The sequence below is a fragment of the Periplaneta americana genome, chromosome 15, assembly GCF_040183065.1.
Source record: "Periplaneta americana isolate PAMFEO1 chromosome 15, P.americana_PAMFEO1_priV1, whole genome shotgun sequence".
Classification (NCBI taxonomy): domain Eukaryota; kingdom Metazoa; phylum Arthropoda; class Insecta; order Blattodea; family Blattidae; genus Periplaneta; species Periplaneta americana.
Genome location: NC_091131.1, coordinates 16,357,924 through 16,380,930, shown reverse-complemented (window position 1 = coordinate 16,380,930; position 23,007 = coordinate 16,357,924). Strand labels below are relative to the sequence as shown.

Below are 23,007 nucleotides of genomic sequence, written 5' to 3'. Positions count from 1 at the left end.
AGTTTACAACCATTATAATCTTGGAATTGCAGTACATCTTATGTTTTGAAAATAATGTCTTTAAGATGTCCTCCATTGGCGTCAATGCATTGTTGCAATCTTCCCTGCACACCGGCCATTACTCGCAGCAATGTTTCAGGTGTAACACCAGCAATTTCTTCACGAATCGCGGTTTTAAGGTCCTCGATGTCATGAAGGATACGACCGTAGACTCTACTCTTAAGATACCCCCACAAAAAGAAGTCTGGTGCAGTGAGATCAGGGGAAACAGAGAGCCGCTGAATGTCACCTAATCTGGAGATAAGTCGCCCAGGGAAAGCAGCACGAAGTATGTTCATTGAAACACGTGGTGTATGGGATGTGGCTCCATCCTGTTGAAACCACAGGCGCTGAATGTTCCAGTTACGGCGTCTCAACTCAGGCAGAAAAAAAGTTGTCAACATTATGTTGTAACGCTCAGAGTTCACAGTCACCGCAGCACCATTATAGTCCTCGCTGACGCACCCATACACTGATTATTTTTCGTGATGGTGCAACTCCACGTTGATTATCACCAACAATCCGCCTAAACTCGCGCTGGACAGCAACAATTGACTTGGTTGAAACAAACTGTTCAACACAGAAAATGCGCTGTTGCACCGGCCAACGTTCCATGGTTAACTAAAGGCTTTGCTACACCGAATCCCTGTATTGGGATGTGGCTAACTAAATCCAAGGCTTTGCTACACCGAATCCCTGTGTTTGCAAACATGTTTTACCAACAATGTGAACAGAATCGCCAACTTAAAATGGGAAACGTTAAATGCCGCACCCTGTATATCTTAGGTCTCCCTTTACTGTAATAGAGAGAGGGAGGGAGGGGTGGGGAGGGGAAGGGAGAGAGAGCATAACAATCTGTCCGCATCTGGGAGGTGTCCTTTATTGGGAAGGAGCTTTCCAATCTAACAGGAATTTAACATGCATGATATATTCCTTCATATGCGGCAACAGAAAGGCAGAAAATAGGAGACTGGAGGATGCTGGGTTTGCAGTGAAAGACCTGCCCTTGGGCAGAACACTATGAATGAATAAATATATCCCTTCGTGCTTTAAATAAAATTTTGTTTATCCATCCGCTTCCAGCTAACAAGAAGGAGCCAGCTGGGCTAAGGGTAGCCTGCAAGACCCTCGTCTTCTTTTATGTTAAAGAATTGCACATGCTTCCAACTAACGATATTTTCTTCTTTCATGTCAAGGAATTTCTGTACAGTCCTCAGAAGTAAATTTTCCATTTCTGTAACACGTTAGATCTTGAAATCCAAGTTCTGTCCGTAGTCGAAGGTAAAGCAAGCTTTAGGACTGACAGTTGTCCGTGTCCGCGTCTGAAAGTGTCCGTAAACGAGAGTTGAATTTATCATTATTTCTATATTATTTCAGTTGGGACATAAACATCTGATTGTATAATATGAGGAGTGTCCGTATCTTGGGGGGGTGTCCATAAGGAGAGGTTTCACTGTACATCATTTCTCTGAAGTAAGTCCCAATTTCAGTGCATAGTCTGGTGGATAGACTACGATGAACCATGTGTAAGATAGCCCTTTTCCTTTGTTCACATTAAACCATCGACAACACTGTCATGAAATGGCCTCCACGATCTCCTGATTTAACCCCACGCGACTTTTTTTTGTGGGGTTACATAAAGGACAGAATCTATGTGGCACCACTACCACGAGAACTGCAGGAACTCGGAATGAGGACTGAAGAAACCTCAGCCACGGTGACACCTGAAATGTTATCTAGAGTCTGGTCGGAGTTGATTATCATGCTGATGTTTGTTGCATCACACACAGCACTTACATCAAGTCAGTCCAATGAAACAAAACCTGGATACACGTGTACATACCATATGAGCCATCAAACATTGCCTATGTCAGGGCCGGGCATGAGAGCGGCTCCATTTAGTCGGCCAGAGCTGCTCTCGCTCCGCAAGGCACTTCAATTCCAAGCCAGAGCAGAACGCTCACGCAGTGGCGGACTCGCATTACAGCTACCTTCCCTGCATTAATATAACAAGAGCCACGGTTGTTCTAGTCATTCAGTCTGTCAGTACATAATAGTTTATAAGGATATTACATCAATCCATTGTACATTACAGACTTTATAACACTCTTATTAATTTAATGAAATAAACTTCGCTCTATGCACACACACAAATCGTTAGGCTTATTTACATAACCCATACACAAATACTGCAATCTCCTCACCACGGTTCTACGAGACAGGCGTATGGCTTCCACTTCCCCTACTTGCTGTGGACAGAGTTCATCTGCCAATATAATTAAACATCGCTTGATGAAGTTACCTTCGTTGAATGTTTTCAATTCCTTTGCAATTTCGTGGCAAATTTTGTAGCTAATTCTCATAGCCGATTCACTAAGTGCATTATTGTCATTCTGTTAATATACAATATAATATATGATATGATATATGATATCGTTACGTGAATGCAAGAACTAGGTAACTCGAAATTTGCGTTTTTTAGTTACCTCTTATAAAGCATAGCAAAAATCGCACAAAATGTAATCTAGGATCTAGGTAACTGATCGAACGATACCAGCGACATCTATTTTCCAATATAACAAATAGGTAAAAGAAAACGAGACATATTCCTTAGTGCAATAAATAAGTAAATAGGCAATGTCACAAAATATGAAAAATCAAGTTACCTAGTTCTTGCATTCAGGCGATGATATGATATGATATGATATGATATGATATGATATGATATGATATGATGATATGATATACGATATGATATGATATTATATATGATATGATGTGATATGATATATATTATATATATGATATGATATGATATTATATATGATATGATATGATATATTATATATGATATGATATATGATATATATGATATGATATTATATATGATATGATATGATATTATATATGATATGATATATGATATGATATGATGTGATATGATATGACTATAAATTAATACAACTTAAAGAAAATGTTTCTCAGATACATTATATTAAAGTATTTATTCGATAATTATTATATTGCATTATAAGTTGTTATAGTACAATTAGTAATATATAATTTTAAATTATACAAATATTATGATATATCATGAACTGTAATATACTATACTATGATATATCATAATACTTGTATAATTTAAAATTATATATTACTAAATGTATAATAACCTATAATGCAATGTAAATATCAAATAGATATTCTGGTATAAAGTACCTGGGAAACATTTTCTTTAAGTTATATTACTTTATGGCGTTCATTACCAACATATTTGTCATATTCAGTAGCATGTTGTAAAGAATAATGTCGTTGGATATTGAACCTCTTAATCAGTTGGAGTGTTTTATGCCAAATTAAACACTTTGCTAATCCATTGCCCTCTGCCAAAAAGAACACCTCTTCCCATGATACATTAAAAGCATTGGGAATAGCGGGACGGTTTAGTGTATGGGCGGAAGCTCCGTCTTCAAAGTTCGCCATCATACTGCAGAGTCACCACTGCACTGACACTGAATGACGCACAGTATGCATACGTCACAGCGCTCGCAATACCCGCTCTTTAAAGCACACAGCGCTCATTTCTCAGAATCACGTAATGTGCCCTAAGGTAATATTGTATGTGAATAAAAGAATTAATGAAGTGAAACTTACTTTAGAGACAGGGTATATTTCACCAGCAATTAAAAAAGTCACATCTGAAACTCCTATTCCATTTACATCGACCAGATTCTGATGCTTGTTCTAAAACCTTCATAAGTAAAAAAAAAAAAATATATATATATAAACATAATCTTTGAAAACGCTTATGAAATCAGCTTTAAAAAACATATGAATGGAATTACTGTAATATATGTAGTAAGCTGAATATTAAAGAATTTTACACCATTTCTGAATTACGCTCCACAATTCTGTCATAACATCTAAAATGTAAGCCTTCTTACAACATAAAAAGAACAAAATCTACAGTTACATTGTCACTAGCACCAAAAACACTGGACAAATTATATTTACATTTTATTCATTTTTAAGGAAATATTTCTGAATAACAAATTGTCGTCTTTAAGAAAGTTTCTGTGAAAGAAAACTGTGTACATCTATTGCAGAAATAATACAAAATTTAACTTGTATTAAAATTATTATTCTTCATTCAATTGTATGCGGGAAAATTCCTGTGGAAAAGGAAAACAGCAAAACATTGAGATCATGCTTCACATAATAGACAACAGAGTTTGTCTGTTTGAGCGGTTTTGGACCCAGATTAAGGGAAAACGTGCATTTTCCCTTAAATATATACCGTTTTTTACAGAACTATAAATAATCACTGGTTACGGTGGCTTCAGATCTTCGTTAACATTATGTAACTTATTACGTTTTTTTTTTTTTTTTTTTTTTCAATAATCCTTGAATATATTCCAAGTCTGGAGTAAGAAGATAGTCTGTGTACAGGCTATAATATCTGCAGGCAATATTTCATTAGTGAACTGAAACAACAGCTATTCCTTCTTTACTTGTGACCATTGCTGTATTAAGGCGGTTTCTGAAGCAAAACATACATTGTGTTTCATAAATATTTGAGGGGTTACAAAACTTCACTGCAAGTAAATTATTGAACTTACATTAATGAAATCTCATAGATTTGAGATCTCATGAGATTCCTCACTAATATTAACAGTATCAAAATGACAATAGAAGAAAAAGCACTGATTCAATATGAAAAACTTATCAGATTACCAGGAAACAATTGGCATTCATACAGTCCTCTCCGTAGATTGAAAACTCAAAAAAGTTTCATATCCATTGTTCAAGAATTAAAACAGAAAATCAATATCCCGAATTTAAAAGAAAACTTACAAATTAAACCAAACCCTTTAACTCTATTAAATATAGAATATAATCTAAATTTAACAGAAGAAATACTGAAATCAGAAGTAAACCTGAAATAATGAAACAATTGTCTTTAGAGACAATTAATATTAGGTACCCTCCACAAAACTCGCTTCATTTATACACCGACGGATCCTTGATCTCCAGAGAACAAGGTGCCGGTGCAGGTGTTACGTGCTGTCTCTTCTCACTTTATAGATCACTTGGATATGGAACAACAAGTTTTGATGGAGAAATCATTGCAATAAGTGAATGTCTCAGGAATATTCTATGCCACATCAATAAATTTAGGAATGCAGTTATATTGTCAGACTCCAAAGCAGCTATTCTATCAATCGTCTCTAAACACACACCTTCATCTCAAACAGCAGAAATAACTAAAATGCTCTCTCAATTAATATCACTCAATACAAGAATTGTATTCCAATGGATACCATCCCATTGTGGAATCCTGGGAAACGAGAATGCGGATGCTTTAGCAAAGAAGGGCAGCACTGCTACTTACAGACCTGTTACTAAATCTACGTATTACTCTGTGAAGAGATTTATTAAATCTACATACTTAGACTTCAACAAACAAAATCTGATAACACAATCCCAAGGGAAAAAATGGAACTCTCTGCATCAAAATCCACAGTTAATTCCCGATTTACCACGAAAATCGTCTGTAGCTGCATTTAGATTGGCAACAGGCCATGATTGTTTGGCTAAACACCTGCATAGAATTGGAATATATCAGTCCCCTAACTGCCCATTGTGCAACTCAAACCAAGAAATGGATTCGGAACACCTCAAAATCTGTGCTTCATTGGCTGGTCATGATAATATCTTTAAAAATATTGGCGTGCAAGAGGTCAAATGACTTCATTGTCAAACGCCTGGCATTAGAAAACAACAACATTAATGAAATCAATCTAGAAGGAACAAGGAACTCAAACAATTTGTGTGTGTGTGTTTTGTTAAGCCGAGAGCTTACATTCCTGCCGCTAGGCTGTTTTGTTTTTTTAAGTTGCAACTGAAGCTCGTATTCTGCTGCTACGCCGTCACTCACATTATTCTGTTCAACTGCAGATCATATTCCTTATTGTTGTGCAATGGCTGCTATGCCTGTGGAGAAATTGTACTGCGCTTTGAAATTTCACATTACTAGGTCAGTGATTCTGTCCAATGTCCATTTCATAGAAAATTCCAAAAGAACCCACATGCATCTGAAAATGACCAGCACCTAATTCTGTGGCCCCCAAGATCGCCGGACCTCAACCGTGTGACTTCTTTTTGTGGGGTTATATCAAAGACAGGGTATTCATCTCACCAATGCAGCGTAATGTCGCACACCTACGGGAGCGCGTCATTGCAGCAGTTGACACTATTGACAGGTCAATAATGATGACAGTTTGGCAAGAACTAGAGTATCGTCACAATTTAGTATATACAGCTGCGAAGCTCAATACTTACTAAATATGCAAACATAGACAGTTGAAATATGTATCCATAGATAGTTACTAGCCACCAGGATCGCTACTATCGCCTCATCACAGACTCTTTCCGTAGCAGACGATAAAATGTATTGTACTTTTGATATCGTGTTCTTTTGAAAAATTAACACCTTCCTTCCACTATTGAAATATGAAATACATAAGGTTTATATATTATTTTCATAAGTATATATTATATTTTATAACTCACCTTCCTGGATCTTTTGGAAGGATAACTCCGACCTCTTTTTCTTAGAATTCAGTGCAACAAACGTCTCCTTGTCCCATATTATTACTCAAATTATTGTATTTTAGCCATTTACAGTTATTACAACCGATAACGAACATTTCACAGTTTACACAACTTTTCACAACAATGCGAAATATGGCACAGTCAATGCCTTTTCGATCTAGACCAGGCCGTAATATATGTTCAGGTTTTCTATTTCAGTGTATGGAGCTCAGTGAATTATTATATTATAACTTTATTGCATATCACAGCTAAGTTTTATTTAGTGTAATGTGTCCATAAGTTCCCTTTACTTCTTGTTGTATAATATGTTGCAGAAATAATTACAAAACAGTGTTATTTTAATGTGAAGAGAATTTTACATGTTAACATAATCTTTTCGCATAAACATTTTACGTTTAGAATGGAAGCTATTTTGAGGTTTAATAAAAAAGAATTTATATTGTGATTTTAATATAGCACATCTACATTCCTGACCTGGTTGGCAAGTTGGTATAGCACTGGCCTTCTATGCCCAAGGTTGCGGGTTCGATCCCGGGCCAGGTCGATGGCATTTAAGTGTGCTTAAATGCGACAGGCTCATGTCAGTAGATCTACTGGCATGTAAAAGAACTCCTGCGGGACAAAATTCCGGCACATCCGGCGATGCTGATATAGCCTCTGCAGTTGCGAGCGTCGTTAAATAAACCATAACATTTTTAACATCTACATTCCTTGATAAAGACAGAAAATTTATCATACCACTCTTATGAAATTAGTGTACGTACGATTGTTACTTCGTCTCTTAGGTAGTAAATAAATACAATAATTCAATAGTCAATTGTAGTATTAAAATACAGACAAATTGAATGTGCGGAGTATCGTACATGACATTATGCTTAATTATAATGTATAATTGCGAATTTAGGAATATAAGATATAGTAAACATAACCTATATATGAATGGCAGGGCATTGGAGACCACTAAAATTAGACAGAAAGGGGCAATGGGACAGTAAACATAACCTATAATTTCAACATATCGTGCAGTGCAACTGAAAATTATTGAATCGTGCATAAATGAATGTACAATAATTTCGCAATATTTAATCGAAATAAAGGCAGGTATTACACATACGAACAACGTAATTTTCACATCAAAAATAATATTACACCTTAACTCCAAGGAATTATGTCTGAAGTCTCCTAATCATTATTTTAAATTTTATTAATGCAATAAATTACACTACATTTTAGAGACATATATGTTACTTTTTATGCATTCCAATTAATTTATATGGTTGAAACGCCGCCCTTCGTGATCGGGTTAAACGAGTCACATGGTCTGCCTTACTGCCTGTATTAGATCACGATGGCTGTGACACAGTCTATCGTTCCTAGTACACACAGCGCTCCAAGCGGCTAGCAACTATCACAAGAAATGCAAAAAATCACCCCAAGCTTCGCGACTGTATATACTAGACTGTGGTATTGTGTGGGTGTGTGCCATTTCAGTCTTGATACACATTGAATATTTGTTGGTGTCAAAATAAAGTCTGAGTTCCTTGTTTGTTCTGCACCGGTTTCATTAAGGCAAATTCAATAGTAGTTTACTTTCAATTAAGTTTTGTAACCCCTCAAATCTTTATGAAACACGGTGTAAAATGTATATATTTCATACCAACATTTAAAACAATTCCCGCCATCTCCATCATAAATTGAGCTAGTAACATGTTTCAACACTCTTCCTTTAGGTCTTTACAGGTTCATGTAAAAACATTCCACTTCTAACGAAAATGCATTTTTAGCAATAATAAAAATGTGGCTCATTTAAGAACCAAGTTATGAAAAAATGACATCCAAATTGTCGATAACAAAGCTATTTTTCAACAACCCCTTATTCCTTCTAGCTATATATACCTATATATGCTGGACAGCAGAAAAAATATCTCAGTTCACTACATAGTTACTACATCACAGGAATTATTACAGCTTCTATGTAATACTGCGTATCACATAAACTCTTCTCCCAGCTTTCAATCGCTGCTGCTAAGGCTCGAAGTGACGAGTCTGATATTTTTAAATATTTTTCCTCACATTTTGGAGTTTTCTTCATATGTTGAAGAGAAATTTGCAGTCTTATTGGCTTGAGTGTGGCAACAAGCTCCAGTAACCTATTCATAAGGCATTAAGTAGTTCTTAATGAGGCCGTTGTGGCTGAGTCAGCTGTTGACAGAAGCCAGTTTTCTTATTTTCTATAACGATGCACCTGCCAAGAGCACCGATCTCAAAGTCCGTTTCACAACACGATGTCGAGATAAGGCAGAGTGCATGTAGTTGGGGATGCGTGGGCAAACCGACTACATCCCTGGAACAAGTTTTCAACAATTAGGCTGTGCTGAGACCTAGTTCAGCAAGCTTCATGACGTTTTCTGCGGCGAAGACACAGCCTTGTCTAAGCCCAGTGCCTGCTTCAATAACCGGACAACGTTCTTTGCTTCTGCTGGCTCGTTTTCTGAAACAAGGAAAATGACATCTATTTTAACAACTGGATAATAACAGTGTTGTCTCAATGTAGCACATTTTAGTTTAATGTATTTTTCATTTTTCCGAACATATTTTACAGTGACGGTTCCTCAGGGGAGGGAAGGGAGGAACCTCCTCCTCACATTTTCTTCTTTTGAAAGTAAATACCAAATAAAATATGGGTCTTAAAATTCGAGGAAGATTCGATAATTTTTAAGTTCACAGCTATAAGAAAAACTCGGTTGATCGAGTTTTAAACTACGCGCACTCATGTGCTGTAGAAAACTGTGAGAAAGATGCGAGATTGTCTGTGTAGAGGAAAGGCACTCCATTCCCCCTCTACTGCAGTTAACACACATAGACAACAGAGCACTAGCGGCCAGAGAAAGAAGCAGAGTTTTAAAGCAAGTAAATGAACGGAGAGGGAGGAGATCCTCCTCTGAATTAGTAATGGGCGGGAAGTAGAACCGACTGGTCATGCAGCAAGCTCGCTACCGCTGCCACCTAACGATGTTGCATTCAACCGGACTGTAATACATCTAGGAGGAGACACAACAAAAACAATTTTAACGCAACACTATGAAAGACACCATGTAAATTTTTTTAAAATTATAAATCAAAAATATTATTCATTGCACTTTATATAGGCTACTATTCATGGTTTGAAACCTTCGTGGATATTTGAAAGTTAAAGTCAGGTTTATGTAAAACAAAGAGGAAGTAGTTTTACGTAGTTGGCCCCTGAAATTCACTTCTATTCATTGTTTACTAGACAGGGCAACAGCCAAGTTGTCAGTTTTGTACAAATATATTTGAAACTGAAAGTAGGTACTCCAAACTACATTATTTTTAACATAAAAAAATTAATCGGCCACCGGCAGCTTTGAACAATAATGATAGTATGACTTTACAAGAACTGACATTCTTCAAAAGCATGTGATACTGAACTTGTAAAATGTACATGTGGCAATACAGACCACGTGGGTGGGTGCAGTGTTCTCGCTTTCCTCAGATTATTTCCCATTCCCATTTCCAATTTCCATAAAACGGTTCCGGTTACGAGTTAGTAGCTATAGTCTCTTCCAACACGTGTGATGCTGTAGTGTGCTCGAAAAATGCTACGAGGTTGTGAATTTCCTTGTAATTTTTAATTTGTGCAATTATTCAACAATGAATGGAAGTGAAATCATAATACATTTTGGACAATTTAGGAAACTCAATTTACAAGAACAGATTATTGCTATATAGAAGGGAAGGCCAACCCCAACACTACCTGGTCTTACATGTATGCAAATTTGTAGCATGTTTCATTCAAGAAGGTGTCATTTAGTGCTGTTAATTTCTTTCCTCCTCTTATGATATATGCAGGAGCCGCCACTGATATTTTAAATTCTCTACTAAAATCCCTGATTTCCTACGTGAATACAGAGCTAGATGGAAGAGCCATGTAGAAAGAATGCCAGAGAGCAAATGGCCGAAAACAGTCTTAGGTTATTTTCCTTTTAGAAGACGATCTATTGGAAGATACTTAAAAAGATAGCCTGAAATCATTGACCACAATGGATCACTACCTCCAAAGTTTGAAGTGGTTGATGATGATGATGTCCACCGCTGTGGAGTAACGGTTAAACAAGCGGGCCCAGGTTAAAATTCTGGTTGGGGCAAATTACCTGGTTGAGGTTTTTTTCCAAGGTTTTCCCTCATCCAAATGAAGCAGAATTGCTGGGTAAATTTCAGCATTGGACCTCGGATTCATTGCCAAACTTGGACGTCATGGATATATGTTGTTGTTGTTGTTTTATAATGCCAGGCATTTGACAATAAAGTCATTTGACCTCTTGCACTCCAATATTTTTCAAAGATATTATGGCCAGCCACTGAAGCACACGAAAATGGCAAGTCGTACCCGATTTAAGTGAACACCATATTTTAACGTTTTGGTGGCTACTTCATTTACACACAACCCCCAGAATGTCTGGAGGACCACGCCTGCTGTTGGTCAATGGGTCCATTGGACCTACCTGGGAGATCTTGTTGATCACCAGCTTTCCCTCCTTAAGCCACTGGAGGACGATTTTAGTGCCATAGCAGGTCAGCACTAGGAACAGAAAAGTAGAAAGAGGAGGAAGGAAAGTGAAATGAACCCCTAGGCCTCGAATGCTCTAATGCCGTCGGGGTCGAAGAAAGTAAGAGTTCAGTCAGAGGACTGGATAGGAAAGGGTAAAGAGGGAATTAGGTATTGAATAGAGGAAAATTATACCAAATTCAGTCATTAACTCATCAAGCTAACCAGTGGTGGTATAGTGAGGGTCACATAAGAACAGTTCCTAAACAGCAAATATTGCCATCTTGTCAGTGTTGCCAACTGTTACCAGATATCACACGATCCTACGTACTAAATGACTTATTTATTTTTACCTACTTTATGTTGGAAGGTTATTCTAAATAATTCAATAATTTGTAACATATTTTCGTAGGCAAACTATACGAGAAAGGGATCAACATGTCAACTATTTTGTCTTACTTACTTACAAATGGCTTTTAAGGAACCCGAAGGTTCATTACCGCCCTCACATAAGCCCGCCATCAGTCCCTATCCTGTGCAAGATTAATCCAGTTTCTATCATCATACCCCACCTCCCTCAAATCCATTTTAATATTATCCTCCCATCTAAGTCTCGGCCTCCCTAAAGGTCTTTTTCCCTCCGGTCTCCCAACTAACACTCTATATGCATTTCTGGATTCGCCCATACGTGCTACATGCCCTGCCCATCTCAAACGTCTGGATTTTAAGTTCCTAATTATGTCAGGTGAAGAATACAATGCGTGCAGTTCTGTGTTGTGTAACTTTCTCCATTCTCCTGTAACTTCATCCCTCTTAGCCCCAAATATTTTCCTAAGCACCTTATTCTCAAACACCCTTAACCTATGTTCCTCTCTCAGAGTGAGAGTCCAAGTTTCACAACCATACAGAACAACCGGTAATATAACTGTTTTATAAATTCTAACTTTCAGATTTTTGGACAGCAGACTGGATGATAAGAGCTTCTCAACCGAATAATAACACGCATTTCCCATATTTATTCTGGGTTTAATTTTCTCCCGAGTGTCATTTATATTTGTTACTGTTGCTCCAAGATATTTGAATTTTTCCACCTTTTCGAAGGATAAATCTCCAATTTTTATATTTCCATTTCGTACAATATTCTGGTCACGAGACATAATCACATACTTTGTCTTTTCGGGATTTACTTCCAAACCGATCGCTTTACTTGCTTCAAGTAAAATTTCCGTGTTTTCCCTAATCGTTTGTGTATTTTCTCCTAACATATTCACGTCTTCTGCATAGACAAGAAGCTGATGTAACCCATTCAATTCCAAACCCTGCCTGTTATCCTGAACTTTCCTAATGGCATATTCTAGAGCGAAGTTAAAAAGTAAAGGTGATAGTGCATCTCCTTGCTTTAGCCCACAGTGAATTGGAAAAGCATCAGATAGAAACTGACCTATACGAACTCTGCTGTATGTTCCCACGAAGTCTATTCTATATCTAGCTAGTTCTTTTGCTACTAATGTTACCCTCCTGTTCTATAAAGACTAGTCACGTTCCAAGTGCCAAATCTCAAAACCTTATTCCTTTGCTGTGGTCGTGCCAGAGAATCAGTCCTATACCGAGGCTTAGTGTAGGGATTCGTAACAAGCTGTTTTTTACGGTGATGGGTTGTTAGCCCTTCGCCCAACCCCCAAGCTGGAGGACCACCCCTTATCGGCTGTCAACGACTGCTTATTCAATATATTCGTAGCTACCCTCCATATCTGGAGGCCGTCTCCTCTATCCGCAACAAGTATTTTGTCTGGCAATACGAAATTCATTGGTTTGATTAAACCAGTAGTGTCAGAGTTGTAAGCTCCAATACCGGTTGTGGAGCTTGAACTTGCTTATGTCTGTGGAAACACTGGAGCATGCAACCAGTCTAGTGGAGCGGTCCGCTCCATTTAGTCTCTGTCTGACAGCGCTGGATTAAACAATTCACTCACGAGACCTAACCTAAAAATGTATTTTGTTTGACCACATTAAATTATTAGTACTAACTCCGAAAACCTACCTGACTGTAGTCTTGAATTATAACCACAATGCAACACGTAAAATAACTATTATGTATTAATACTGATATTAATTAATTAATTATTAGTATGTTCAAATTTCATTAGCTTCCAGTAACCGGCTCAGAAATCTAGTACAATTTTAATTTCATGGAACTCCAGTACCGACAAATATTGTCGATATTTGTTTTAGCTGCCAACATACCAGGTACAAGATCACTACCATTTGTAGTATTTGTCAGTATCGAAATTCGAAACGAAGTTGGCAAAAGAAAATTCAACCTGCAAACTAGAAAATCACCACAATCCACTAGCATATGTGGTAATGGGGGAAAAACGGTTAGGTTTCACCCTTAGGGTATGAAGTAAGCTGACCCACACTATAATTGATGAGTAGCCCCTCCCTTTAGTTCAGCTTGTAAAATTATGCTTATTAACAGCTGCACCACGGGAAGGTAGGGATGGGACATTGGGTATTTGTCTGGGTTGGTTCCTTAAAGGCTTCAATGGGAAGGATTAATGGCTCTCCCCCGTATCCGACAGATACCCTTTTGCAGCCATGGATATATGGTCATCGTTGTTGGTAGTGCTATATACCATGGACTCAGCCACTGCACTCTTGGTAACTTGTGAGACCAGGGTTGAGGAATCACGGTGAGGGCTACGTGGAATGGTAAAGGGATCATTTAGGCTGTAGGGGAGTTCAGGTGGTGGTGCACAGGGACCTTAGGACATGCACACCATGCCATGCCGGGTAGTACAATGGGCCCACTCAAACGGCCTGCATGCGAGGACAGTCCCAGTCCTGCCCTCCTCTATAGCAGGAATAATAGATAGGCGATGATGATGATGATGATTATGATCAGGGCTGGGCAAAATACTGACATCCAAGTATTTCAAATACAAATACAAAATACTTTAAAAAGATTAACCGAAATACATTTGTATTTCAAATACCCGATACAATATATAAAGAAATAAGAATATTACCAAAAATCTAAAATATTATATTAACATTAAAATTATTTTTATCTCGAAGTTTTATATAAACACTGTAACTGAACATTCTACATATGGAGTTAATCTTCTCAAAAGGATATTCGACAAAATTTTGTACGAAGTCAACAAAAGTGATATTCCTCGAAAGTTACTACAGTTAGTCTTGTCCCCCTTCTTAAAGATAGGTACGATTATGGACTCCTTCCATTGTTCTGGTACAATTTCCTTTTCCCAAATTGCAAGTACAAGTTTATAAATTTCGCTAGATACTGCCCTTCCACCCTCTTGTATTAATTCTGCTGGAATTTGATCAATACCTGGAGACTTGTACTTCTTCAGATTTTCTATCGCAATTTCGACTTCAGAAAGTGTGGGTTCCGGTATAAATGGCTCAGCAGTTTGTATTTCAATTTCGTCCCGATCATTTCTATTTGGCCTATGTATATTTAGTAGTTGCTCAAAATAAGAGAGAAGTTTTATATAATATTCTTATTGAATTTGGTATTCCCAAGAAACTAGTTCGATTAATTAAAATGTGTCTTAGTGAAACTTACAGCAGAGTCCATATAGGCCAGTTTCTATCTGATGCTTTTCCAATTCACTGCGGGCTAAAGCAGGGAGATGCACTATCACCTTTACTTTTTAACTTCGCTCTAGAATATGCCATTAGGAAAGTTCAGGATAACACAGAGGGTTTGGAATTGAACGGGTTACATCAGCTTCTTGTCTATGCAGATGACGTGAATATGTTAGGAGAAAATCCACAAACAATTAGGGAAAACGCGGAAATTCTTGTTGAAGCAAGTAGAGCGATAGGGTTGGAAGTAAATCCCGAAAAGACTAAGTATATGATTATGTCTCGTGACCAGAATATTGTACGAAATGGAACTATAAAAATTGGAGATTTATCCTTCGAAGAGGTGGAAAAATTCAAATATCTTGGACCAACAGTAATAAATGACACTCGGGAGGAAATTAAATGCAGAATAAATATGGGAAATGGTTATTATTCGGTTGAGAAGCTTTTGTCATGTAGTCTTCTGTCAAAAAGTCTGAAAGTTAGAATTTATAAAACAGTTATATTACCGGTTGTTCTGTATGGTTGTGAAACTTGGACTCTCACTTTGAGAGAGGAACAGAGATTAAGGGTGTTTGAGAATAAGGTTCTTAGGAAAATATTTGGGGTTAAGAGGGATGAAGTTACAGGAGAATGGAGAAAGTTACACAACGCAGAGCTGCACGCATTGTATTCTTCATCTGACATAATTAGGAACATAAAATCCAGACGTTTGAGATGGGCAGGACATGTAGCACGTATGGGCGAATCCAGAAATGCATATAGAGTGTTAGTTGGGAGGCCGGAGGGAAAAAGACCTTTGGGGAGGCCGAGACGTAGATGGGAAGATAATATTAAAATGGATTTGAGGGAGGTAGGACATGATGGTAGAGACTGAATTAATCTTGCTCAGGATAGGGACCAATGGAGGGCTTATGTGAGGGCGGCAATGAACCTACGGCTTCCTTAAAGGCCAGTAAGTAAGTAAGTAACTGAACATTCTTCCTTTTCCCAGTCAACAATGAAATTGTGCTACATATGAATAATTACTGCTCCCTTTCAAAAAAGCCAGTTTCTCAAAAAGTTCATCAGGTAAGGATCCCCTTGCTGGTGAATGAATAAATCCTGCAAAACAAATCAGTCTCTCTACAGGCGCAGAGGAACACAAACTTGTATTATACTTTATAAAAGCTTGTTTCACTGTTGGGTAATTCTCTAGAGTGCACAGGATTGTCCCTTTGCCATTGAAGAATTGTATGGGCTCATACTCCGCAGTAGACAAGTTCTTTTCTTTTTGCTTTTCAAAGTCTGTTGTACTTGAGTTGAAAACATAAAAATTGTTTTCATCGTCTTCATCGTCTGAACTGATCAAAGGTGTAGCAGAGAACTGCTCAGCTGATTTCACACACATATTCTGTATCCTCTTCTTATCATTTGGTGAGGCAGTGTCAGGTAGCCATCTCATCTTAAATGATGGGTGGAAGCAAGCTGCCAAAATAGCTCAATTTGCTTCTAGGGTCAGATCAAACATCGCTTTAAATCTTGATGAAAGCGAACTCATTAGGATTGGAGTTACTTGGAACAGATGGCGTAGATTACTAGGTAACATAATATGTAATCTGTTTTTGAGGGAAATTAATGTGGATAGAAGTTGGCCGTAATAGCACGTCTTCTTATTTTGCATTAAATCAAGGGTTACAGCAATGGGTTTCAGAACTGCACACTATACTTCAAGGTACTAAAACTCAACATCTTTGAAGGTTGGCAATCCCAATTTTTTCACATGTATTGTTTATATCATGTTTGAATTGCAATATTTGAGAGATTGAGCCATAAAGAGAATTCCATCGAGTTGGGCAAGGAAACTTTAGTGAATATTTCAAGACATCTGATATAATTTCTGAGGATTTGGGTCTCCTAGACGCATTCCATAATGCTGAACACTTAGCAAGTGTTGGGTGATGGATCCTTGATGCTGCTGGAGATTTCTTTATGGTATTAAGGAGATCAGTTGTGGCAAGAAAACTAAGTGTATGGCTAGCACATCTGAAATGGGTAGGCAAATAAGACAGAAGTTCATTCTTCAAATACAAATCCAAAACTTGAAGGACAAGAAGAAGAAAAAAGTATTTTGAGTATTTGAAATACAAAATACATCAATTTTATGTATTTAAATACAAAATACAAAATACTTTTTAAAATCCTTGCAAATTACAAAATACAAATGTATTTCAAATACTGCCCAGCCCTGATTATGATAATGTATCACTGAATACTTTGAAAGTGCCAATGGTCAGTAACTCGAAGCTAGAGATAAAATACCAATGTCTCACCTTCTGGATTGCTAATTTCTCGTTCTAGGTTAAGTTTCTCCTGTGCTACTTGGTGGATTCCCTCTTCTATGGTGCCTTCACTTAACAGCCGCATAACTGACACACTCCTATAAAGAACGCAACACAATTAGCGACATGGATCCTGACCACAATTCAAAAATTAATTTCAGAAAAACAATCAATTCAAAAACAAAGTTTCTTTTGTGCTAATGGAGGGTACTTGAACTGTTCGTCATTCACCCTTACAAAACCGGTTCTGTAGACCAATTTACCGAGTGTCGTTGTCCAGGATGCACCACACCAGTGATGAGAAAAGATGATGATGGTTTGTTGGTATGCCACAGGAGAATCAGAGCTTCCGCAGAAAAACTATTTTCATCAATCCCTAACCAAGTAATCTTCCCATGTAATTATATAATCAGAAAAAATGTTCCCCTTATTGAACAGTTTCGTTTTATTTAGCAATTCAGACATAAATTCAAATTTGACAGGAAGTGGAACAGGCCAAGGGCTTATGCCGTGAAGTTGATGATGACGATGATAATAATAATAATAATAATAATAATAATAAAGTAGAACTTGGTTATAGCGACCTCGTTTTGTGCGACACCTCGCCTATAACGTCAAATATTCTGTGGTCCCAACTAGAGTCCACAGCAATACGGAAGGCGGGTTGTCTGCTAGCGTTTGCGTCGAGAGAGACAGATAGAGAGAGCAAGGCAGTGTACAACATTGCCACATCGTACTTCACGCACGTGCAATACAAATAGCGCAGGAGAGAATTTAAATTATCAAAAGACAATAATGACCTTAGCCGTTGATTACTGTAAGCATGACACCAAACAAACCCTCTTTCCTTCACTAACAATATTCTTTGCACAGTTCTCAATCCCACACCACATGCTTCTGCAATCGTTTCTTGCATGTTGGCAACATTGCTGCCAGCATCAAGATGGCCGGCAGCGTTCTGCTCGTTAACATTTTTATAATAATTATACACCTTAAACACTATTTTCCGCGCCTGCTTGTGTAATACTTGTGTTTTTACAGTCTCTTCTTCCATTTATTTACCTTACATACACACAGTAAATGTTAGTTTTACTTATTCAATGTATTGAAACACTCACACGTGAACAAACGAACTCAGGAAGTGCTTGTTATAGACTGATTCTGATTGGTTCTACTGTACAAGCTTGTGACGTCACATACCAGAAATGCTATGGCGCATATAGAAGCTAACCGCCTTCCGAAATGACGTCTAGTCTAATTCCCCATAAGACATATGCTTTCCTACCTTGCTTAATACGACAAACATATATGCGTCTACCTCGCATATAACGTCATTTTCAACCTCAGTTTGGAATACAATTTTCTAAGAACCAAAGTATTTTAAGAAATATTTTGTTGAAATCTGGCAAATCCTTTATTGTTCCCTTCTATCATAGACCAGGCAGATTCCCCATCCAATTGCAACCTGCCCGAATTCATGCAGTATTAATGGTACCTGCATGCGGTCAGTTTCGACAGGAAGTTTTCACTAAGTGCACGCAGTATGGCCACTAAAAGAAGTGAGTGATGCTTTAGAAGCCATTAGAATTGTGAACATTTCTATGAAGCCAGAGGAGGGAGTATGAAGCTAGGAGAAGGAGCAGTGAAATTGCAACTGAAATAATGAACATAGAATTTAATTTAGAAAGTGTATATTGGGCAAGTAGGAGACAACAGAGTAAAATGACTGATTACTTCACTCCTCAGTAAATAAGTTTGTTGAGTAATGAACAAACTGTTTTAATACAGAATACTGTATTTATAATTGTACGTGTATTTTATTGTGTTCATGGTATGCTTAAAAGTGAATAGGTACATAAATCTAAAATAAGCCTAATTATGTTTATTATTTTTCATTTTCCACCTCATTAGACTGATAATGTGAATCTCGGTTACTACGACACTCGTTTATAACAACATAATTTTCAAGGTCCCTTGGATGTCATTATAACCAAGTTCTACTGTAATAGTAAAAAAAATAACGCTGTAGGTAACACCAATGATGATGTTGGCTGACCTGGTCTGTCCAACACGATGACAGCGATCTTCAGCCTGCTTGTCATTGTAAGGGTTGAAGTCCACATCGTGGATGATAACTGTGTCAGCTGCCGTCAAGTTAATGCCCAGCCCACCAGCGCGGGTAGACAACAGGAATGCAAAAATCGACTCATCTGCATTGTAAGTGTCTATTAATTCTTGCCTGAAACACAATACACATAATCAAGCTATAGTCGCGACGCTGTTATTTCCGGAGTGACTCCGCCTCTTTGCTTACGACTTAGGAAGTGAAGGCTCTATGAAGTCTAGGTAGGTAGCATCGTTCGCCATTTTTGTTCTTTCGTTGCCGAGCTAACAAACGATAAATCTATTTGCTACACCGTTAAACATTATCATGTCGTAGCTCCTATGGTAATAAATCAAACGCACTGTAATTGAGCGGCAAATAACGTCCTCGTGTGCTTTCTGCGAACGCCAACGAAAGAGTCAAAACGGCAGGCGATTATATTTAAGTATTTATCGAGCTTTAGGAAATGCATGACGTCTTCATCACCGAATCAGAAGACGCACATGTTTAAACGTAGCCGACCTGCAACGTGATTGGCTGCCGGAAATTAGAGCGAAGGGACTATTATAACAAACATTCATGAAGTACGAGAATAAGTTGCGGAAGCGACAGGAATCGACACGTTGGATAAATAACCGAAAGAATAGATATGCTGAAATAAAAAAATACGTAATTCGATAATCTACGAGATTCGATCCGATACTGTGGATTGAGTCTCGGCGTAGCTCAGTGGTTAGAGATTCTAGTGTGTGTAACTGGGAGTCAAGAGTTCGATACCCGGTCCCGGAGCGAATTTTTCTCAATTAATAACCTGTGGTAATTCGATAAACCAAGCAAGAAGTGGTTATGTGCATTGTTTTTGAAGATGACTGTCCATCTGAGTCCACTAGGATAATCAGGAATGTATCTTTACTCTTATGTCTCACCCATCCCAGCTGCAGTTTGCTTGCGACGAAGATAACAACCGACCTTGCAGCTAAGAGTAACTCACTCTGGAGTTCTGATTAATAAAATCCATCTGCCAAAATCGATGGCGTCAACTATACACCCAAAGCATGCAATCTTTTAATTAAACATCGGCGAAACAACTGATTGAAAGGACATATCTCTGAACCATATAGAATTTTTTAACGTTAAAAAAAAAATCTTCAACATGACAAAATTTCACCTCAGTGTATCCTTAAGAGCTTGTACACCCACCAAGATATGTGTATGACAAGTCTTACAGTCAAGAGAAAAAGTACAGTTGTTTCTCTTTGGTAAATCTTGTTATGTATCTTCTACAGCATACCAGTGAACTGTCATGAAGAGATAATTGTACTTTACAAACGAAAATTACATCTCACTCATAAATTTCAAAGAAAGAGTTTCATTATTAGGAAGCGGATTTTTATGTGCTATAAATTTAAATATATATATTTTTTATGTGCTGAAAAGTATGAAAATATTTGCTAAAATATATATATTTTTTAAATATGACAAAAATACCTTACTTAGCTTGGAAAAAAATGTTACTAGGTACTCACCAACCACACTTGAGTGCTAGTAGTTGGCCGAGAATTGCAGTGAACAACATAGGTCATCTCCAAATTCTCCTTCACAAATGCATGCCGATTATCTCTGAATAACGTCAATTTCGCCTACAGACACATCCTCCAATACTTGAGCAACTTTACACATTTTTTTATATCCACTGTTTTTCCCAAAAACATTCTAGAATTTGTCCCTTAGTAATTGTGCTTTTGAACCTGGTAGCGAGTCTAGTTTAATTTTCACGGCACGCACCTCCCTGTTTCAGACAACAGGTTTTTGGATGTTTCGAGTATTTTATGGTGTCACACAAAAACCTTAGATTTGCTAATAGGAAAGCCAAATCGTTTTTTAAACAACCATCTTTCAGTATATCTTGAAGGATATTGATTGACGAAGCCCGATAACAGGGAATCACAAGAAGATATATTGCCTTACTTGATAGACATGAGCGAGAGGCGAGAGATTTGTTTAAATTAAATAATATTCATACCCGAGCTCTTATCTGTTGTGTTCCACAAACAAAGCGTGGAATGATATCATCTTCAGCAACAATAAACATTCCTAATTATATGTTGCAAGATCTCTCCTCCTTGTCCATGTTAATTTATTCTCTAATAATAACACTTATATGGTGCCTAGCAGTTCTCAGAACTTGAGGCGATACTATTATGAAAATGGATCACGGATACACCACACATCGCTTAGAAACACGAAGCAACCAAGAATTCTTAAAAAAGATAACATACTTCTGAGTGATATAATTGATTTAGTTTTAAAATATTTAAAATTTCTTGTAAAAAAATTATTTAAGTAAAAAAACTACAAGATTTATGTGTTTATAATAGATTTCCTGAAAATATGTAATCGTCTATGCGGATGACGTGAATATGCTAGGGGAAAATCCACAAATGATTAGGGAAAACGCGGAAATTCTAGTTGAAGCAAGTAAAGCGATAGGGTTGGAAGTAAATCCTGAAAAGACTGAGTATATGATTATGTCTCGTGACCAGAATATTGTACGAAATGGAACTACAAAAATTGGAGATTTATCTTTCGAAGAGGTGGAAAAATTCAAATATCTTGGAGCAACAGTAACAAATATAAATGACACTTGGGAGGAAATTAAACGCAGAATAAATATGGGAAATGCATGTTGTTATTCGGTTGAGAAGCTTTTGTCATCTAGTCTTCTGTCAAAAAATCTGAAAGTTAGAATTTATAAAACAGTTATATTACTGGTTGTTCTATACAGTTTTGAAACTTGGACTCTCACTTTGGGTGAGGAACATAGGTTAAGGGTGTTTGAGAATAAGGTTCTTAGGAAAATATTTGGGGCTAAGAGGAATGAAGTTACAGGAGAATGGAGAAAGTTACACAACACAGAGCTGCACGCATTGTATTCTTCACCTGACATAATTAGGAACATTAAATCCAGACGTTTGAGATGAGCAGGATATGTAGCACGTATGGGCAAATCCAGAAATGCATATAGAGTGTTAGTTGGGAGGCCAGAGGGAAAAAGATCTTCAGGGAGGCCGAGACGTAGATGGGAAGATAATATTAAAATGGATTTGAGGGAGGTGGAATATGATGGTAGAGACTGGATTAATCTGGCTCAGGATAGGGACCGATGGCGGGCTTATGTGAGGGCGGCAATGAACCTCCGGGTTCCTTGAAAGCCAGTAAGTAAGTAAGTAAGTATTTACATAATTTTTTTGTGAAAATATGTATTTTTATGTGAAATAAAATTCGGGTTTTAAACTTGAAACTTCATGTTTGGAATTTTTAACTTTGTTAATTGTGTTTTATCACACGCAAAAAGAATATTTAATTACACAGGAATCCACTCCTTATTCATTATAAGATCTGTAGATGATGAAGGATGTGTATAAATAAAATATCAACAAATCAAATTCATAAAATGGTGACATGTATACCTTGACGTGACAGGGGTGCTGCCGTCCAGCCGCAAATAACGATGTCCACGGATGCGCATGTACTCTTGCAGCACATCCAGCATCACAACGAACTGACTGAAGATTAGCACCCGGTGGCCTTCACTCTTCAGCTTGGGTAATATCTCATCCAGCTTGCAGAATTTGCCAGACTCAACTAGAATCTCCGTAGGTAGTCGATAGCCTGACAGGCACTATTGAAGAAAATCAGAAACCTTCAGATCAATGTGTGATCAGCAATGGTTAACAGGATTCCTT

General features: G+C 37.5%; 1 protein-coding gene across 1 annotated transcript in view; it reads right to left on the bottom strand.

Moving 5' to 3' along the window:
- Positions 1-8,267: 8,267 nt before the first annotated feature.
- Positions 8,268-23,007, bottom strand: part of Etl1 (SWI/SNF-related, matrix-associated actin-dependent regulator of chromatin, subfamily a, containing DEAD/H box 1) — a 49,884-nt gene continuing 35,144 nt past the window's right edge. Inside the window, exons 14-17 of the mRNA XM_069846746.1 lie at positions 22,732-22,943; positions 19,214-19,396; positions 17,149-17,255; positions 8,268-9,145 (exon numbers count right to left, since the gene is read on the bottom strand). Coding sequence (XP_069702847.1) covers positions 9,051-9,145; positions 17,149-17,255; positions 19,214-19,396; positions 22,732-22,943 — 597 coding nt within the window. The 3' untranslated portion in view covers positions 8,268-9,050. The remainder of the gene's footprint in view (positions 9,146-17,148; positions 17,256-19,213; positions 19,397-22,731; positions 22,944-23,007) is intronic.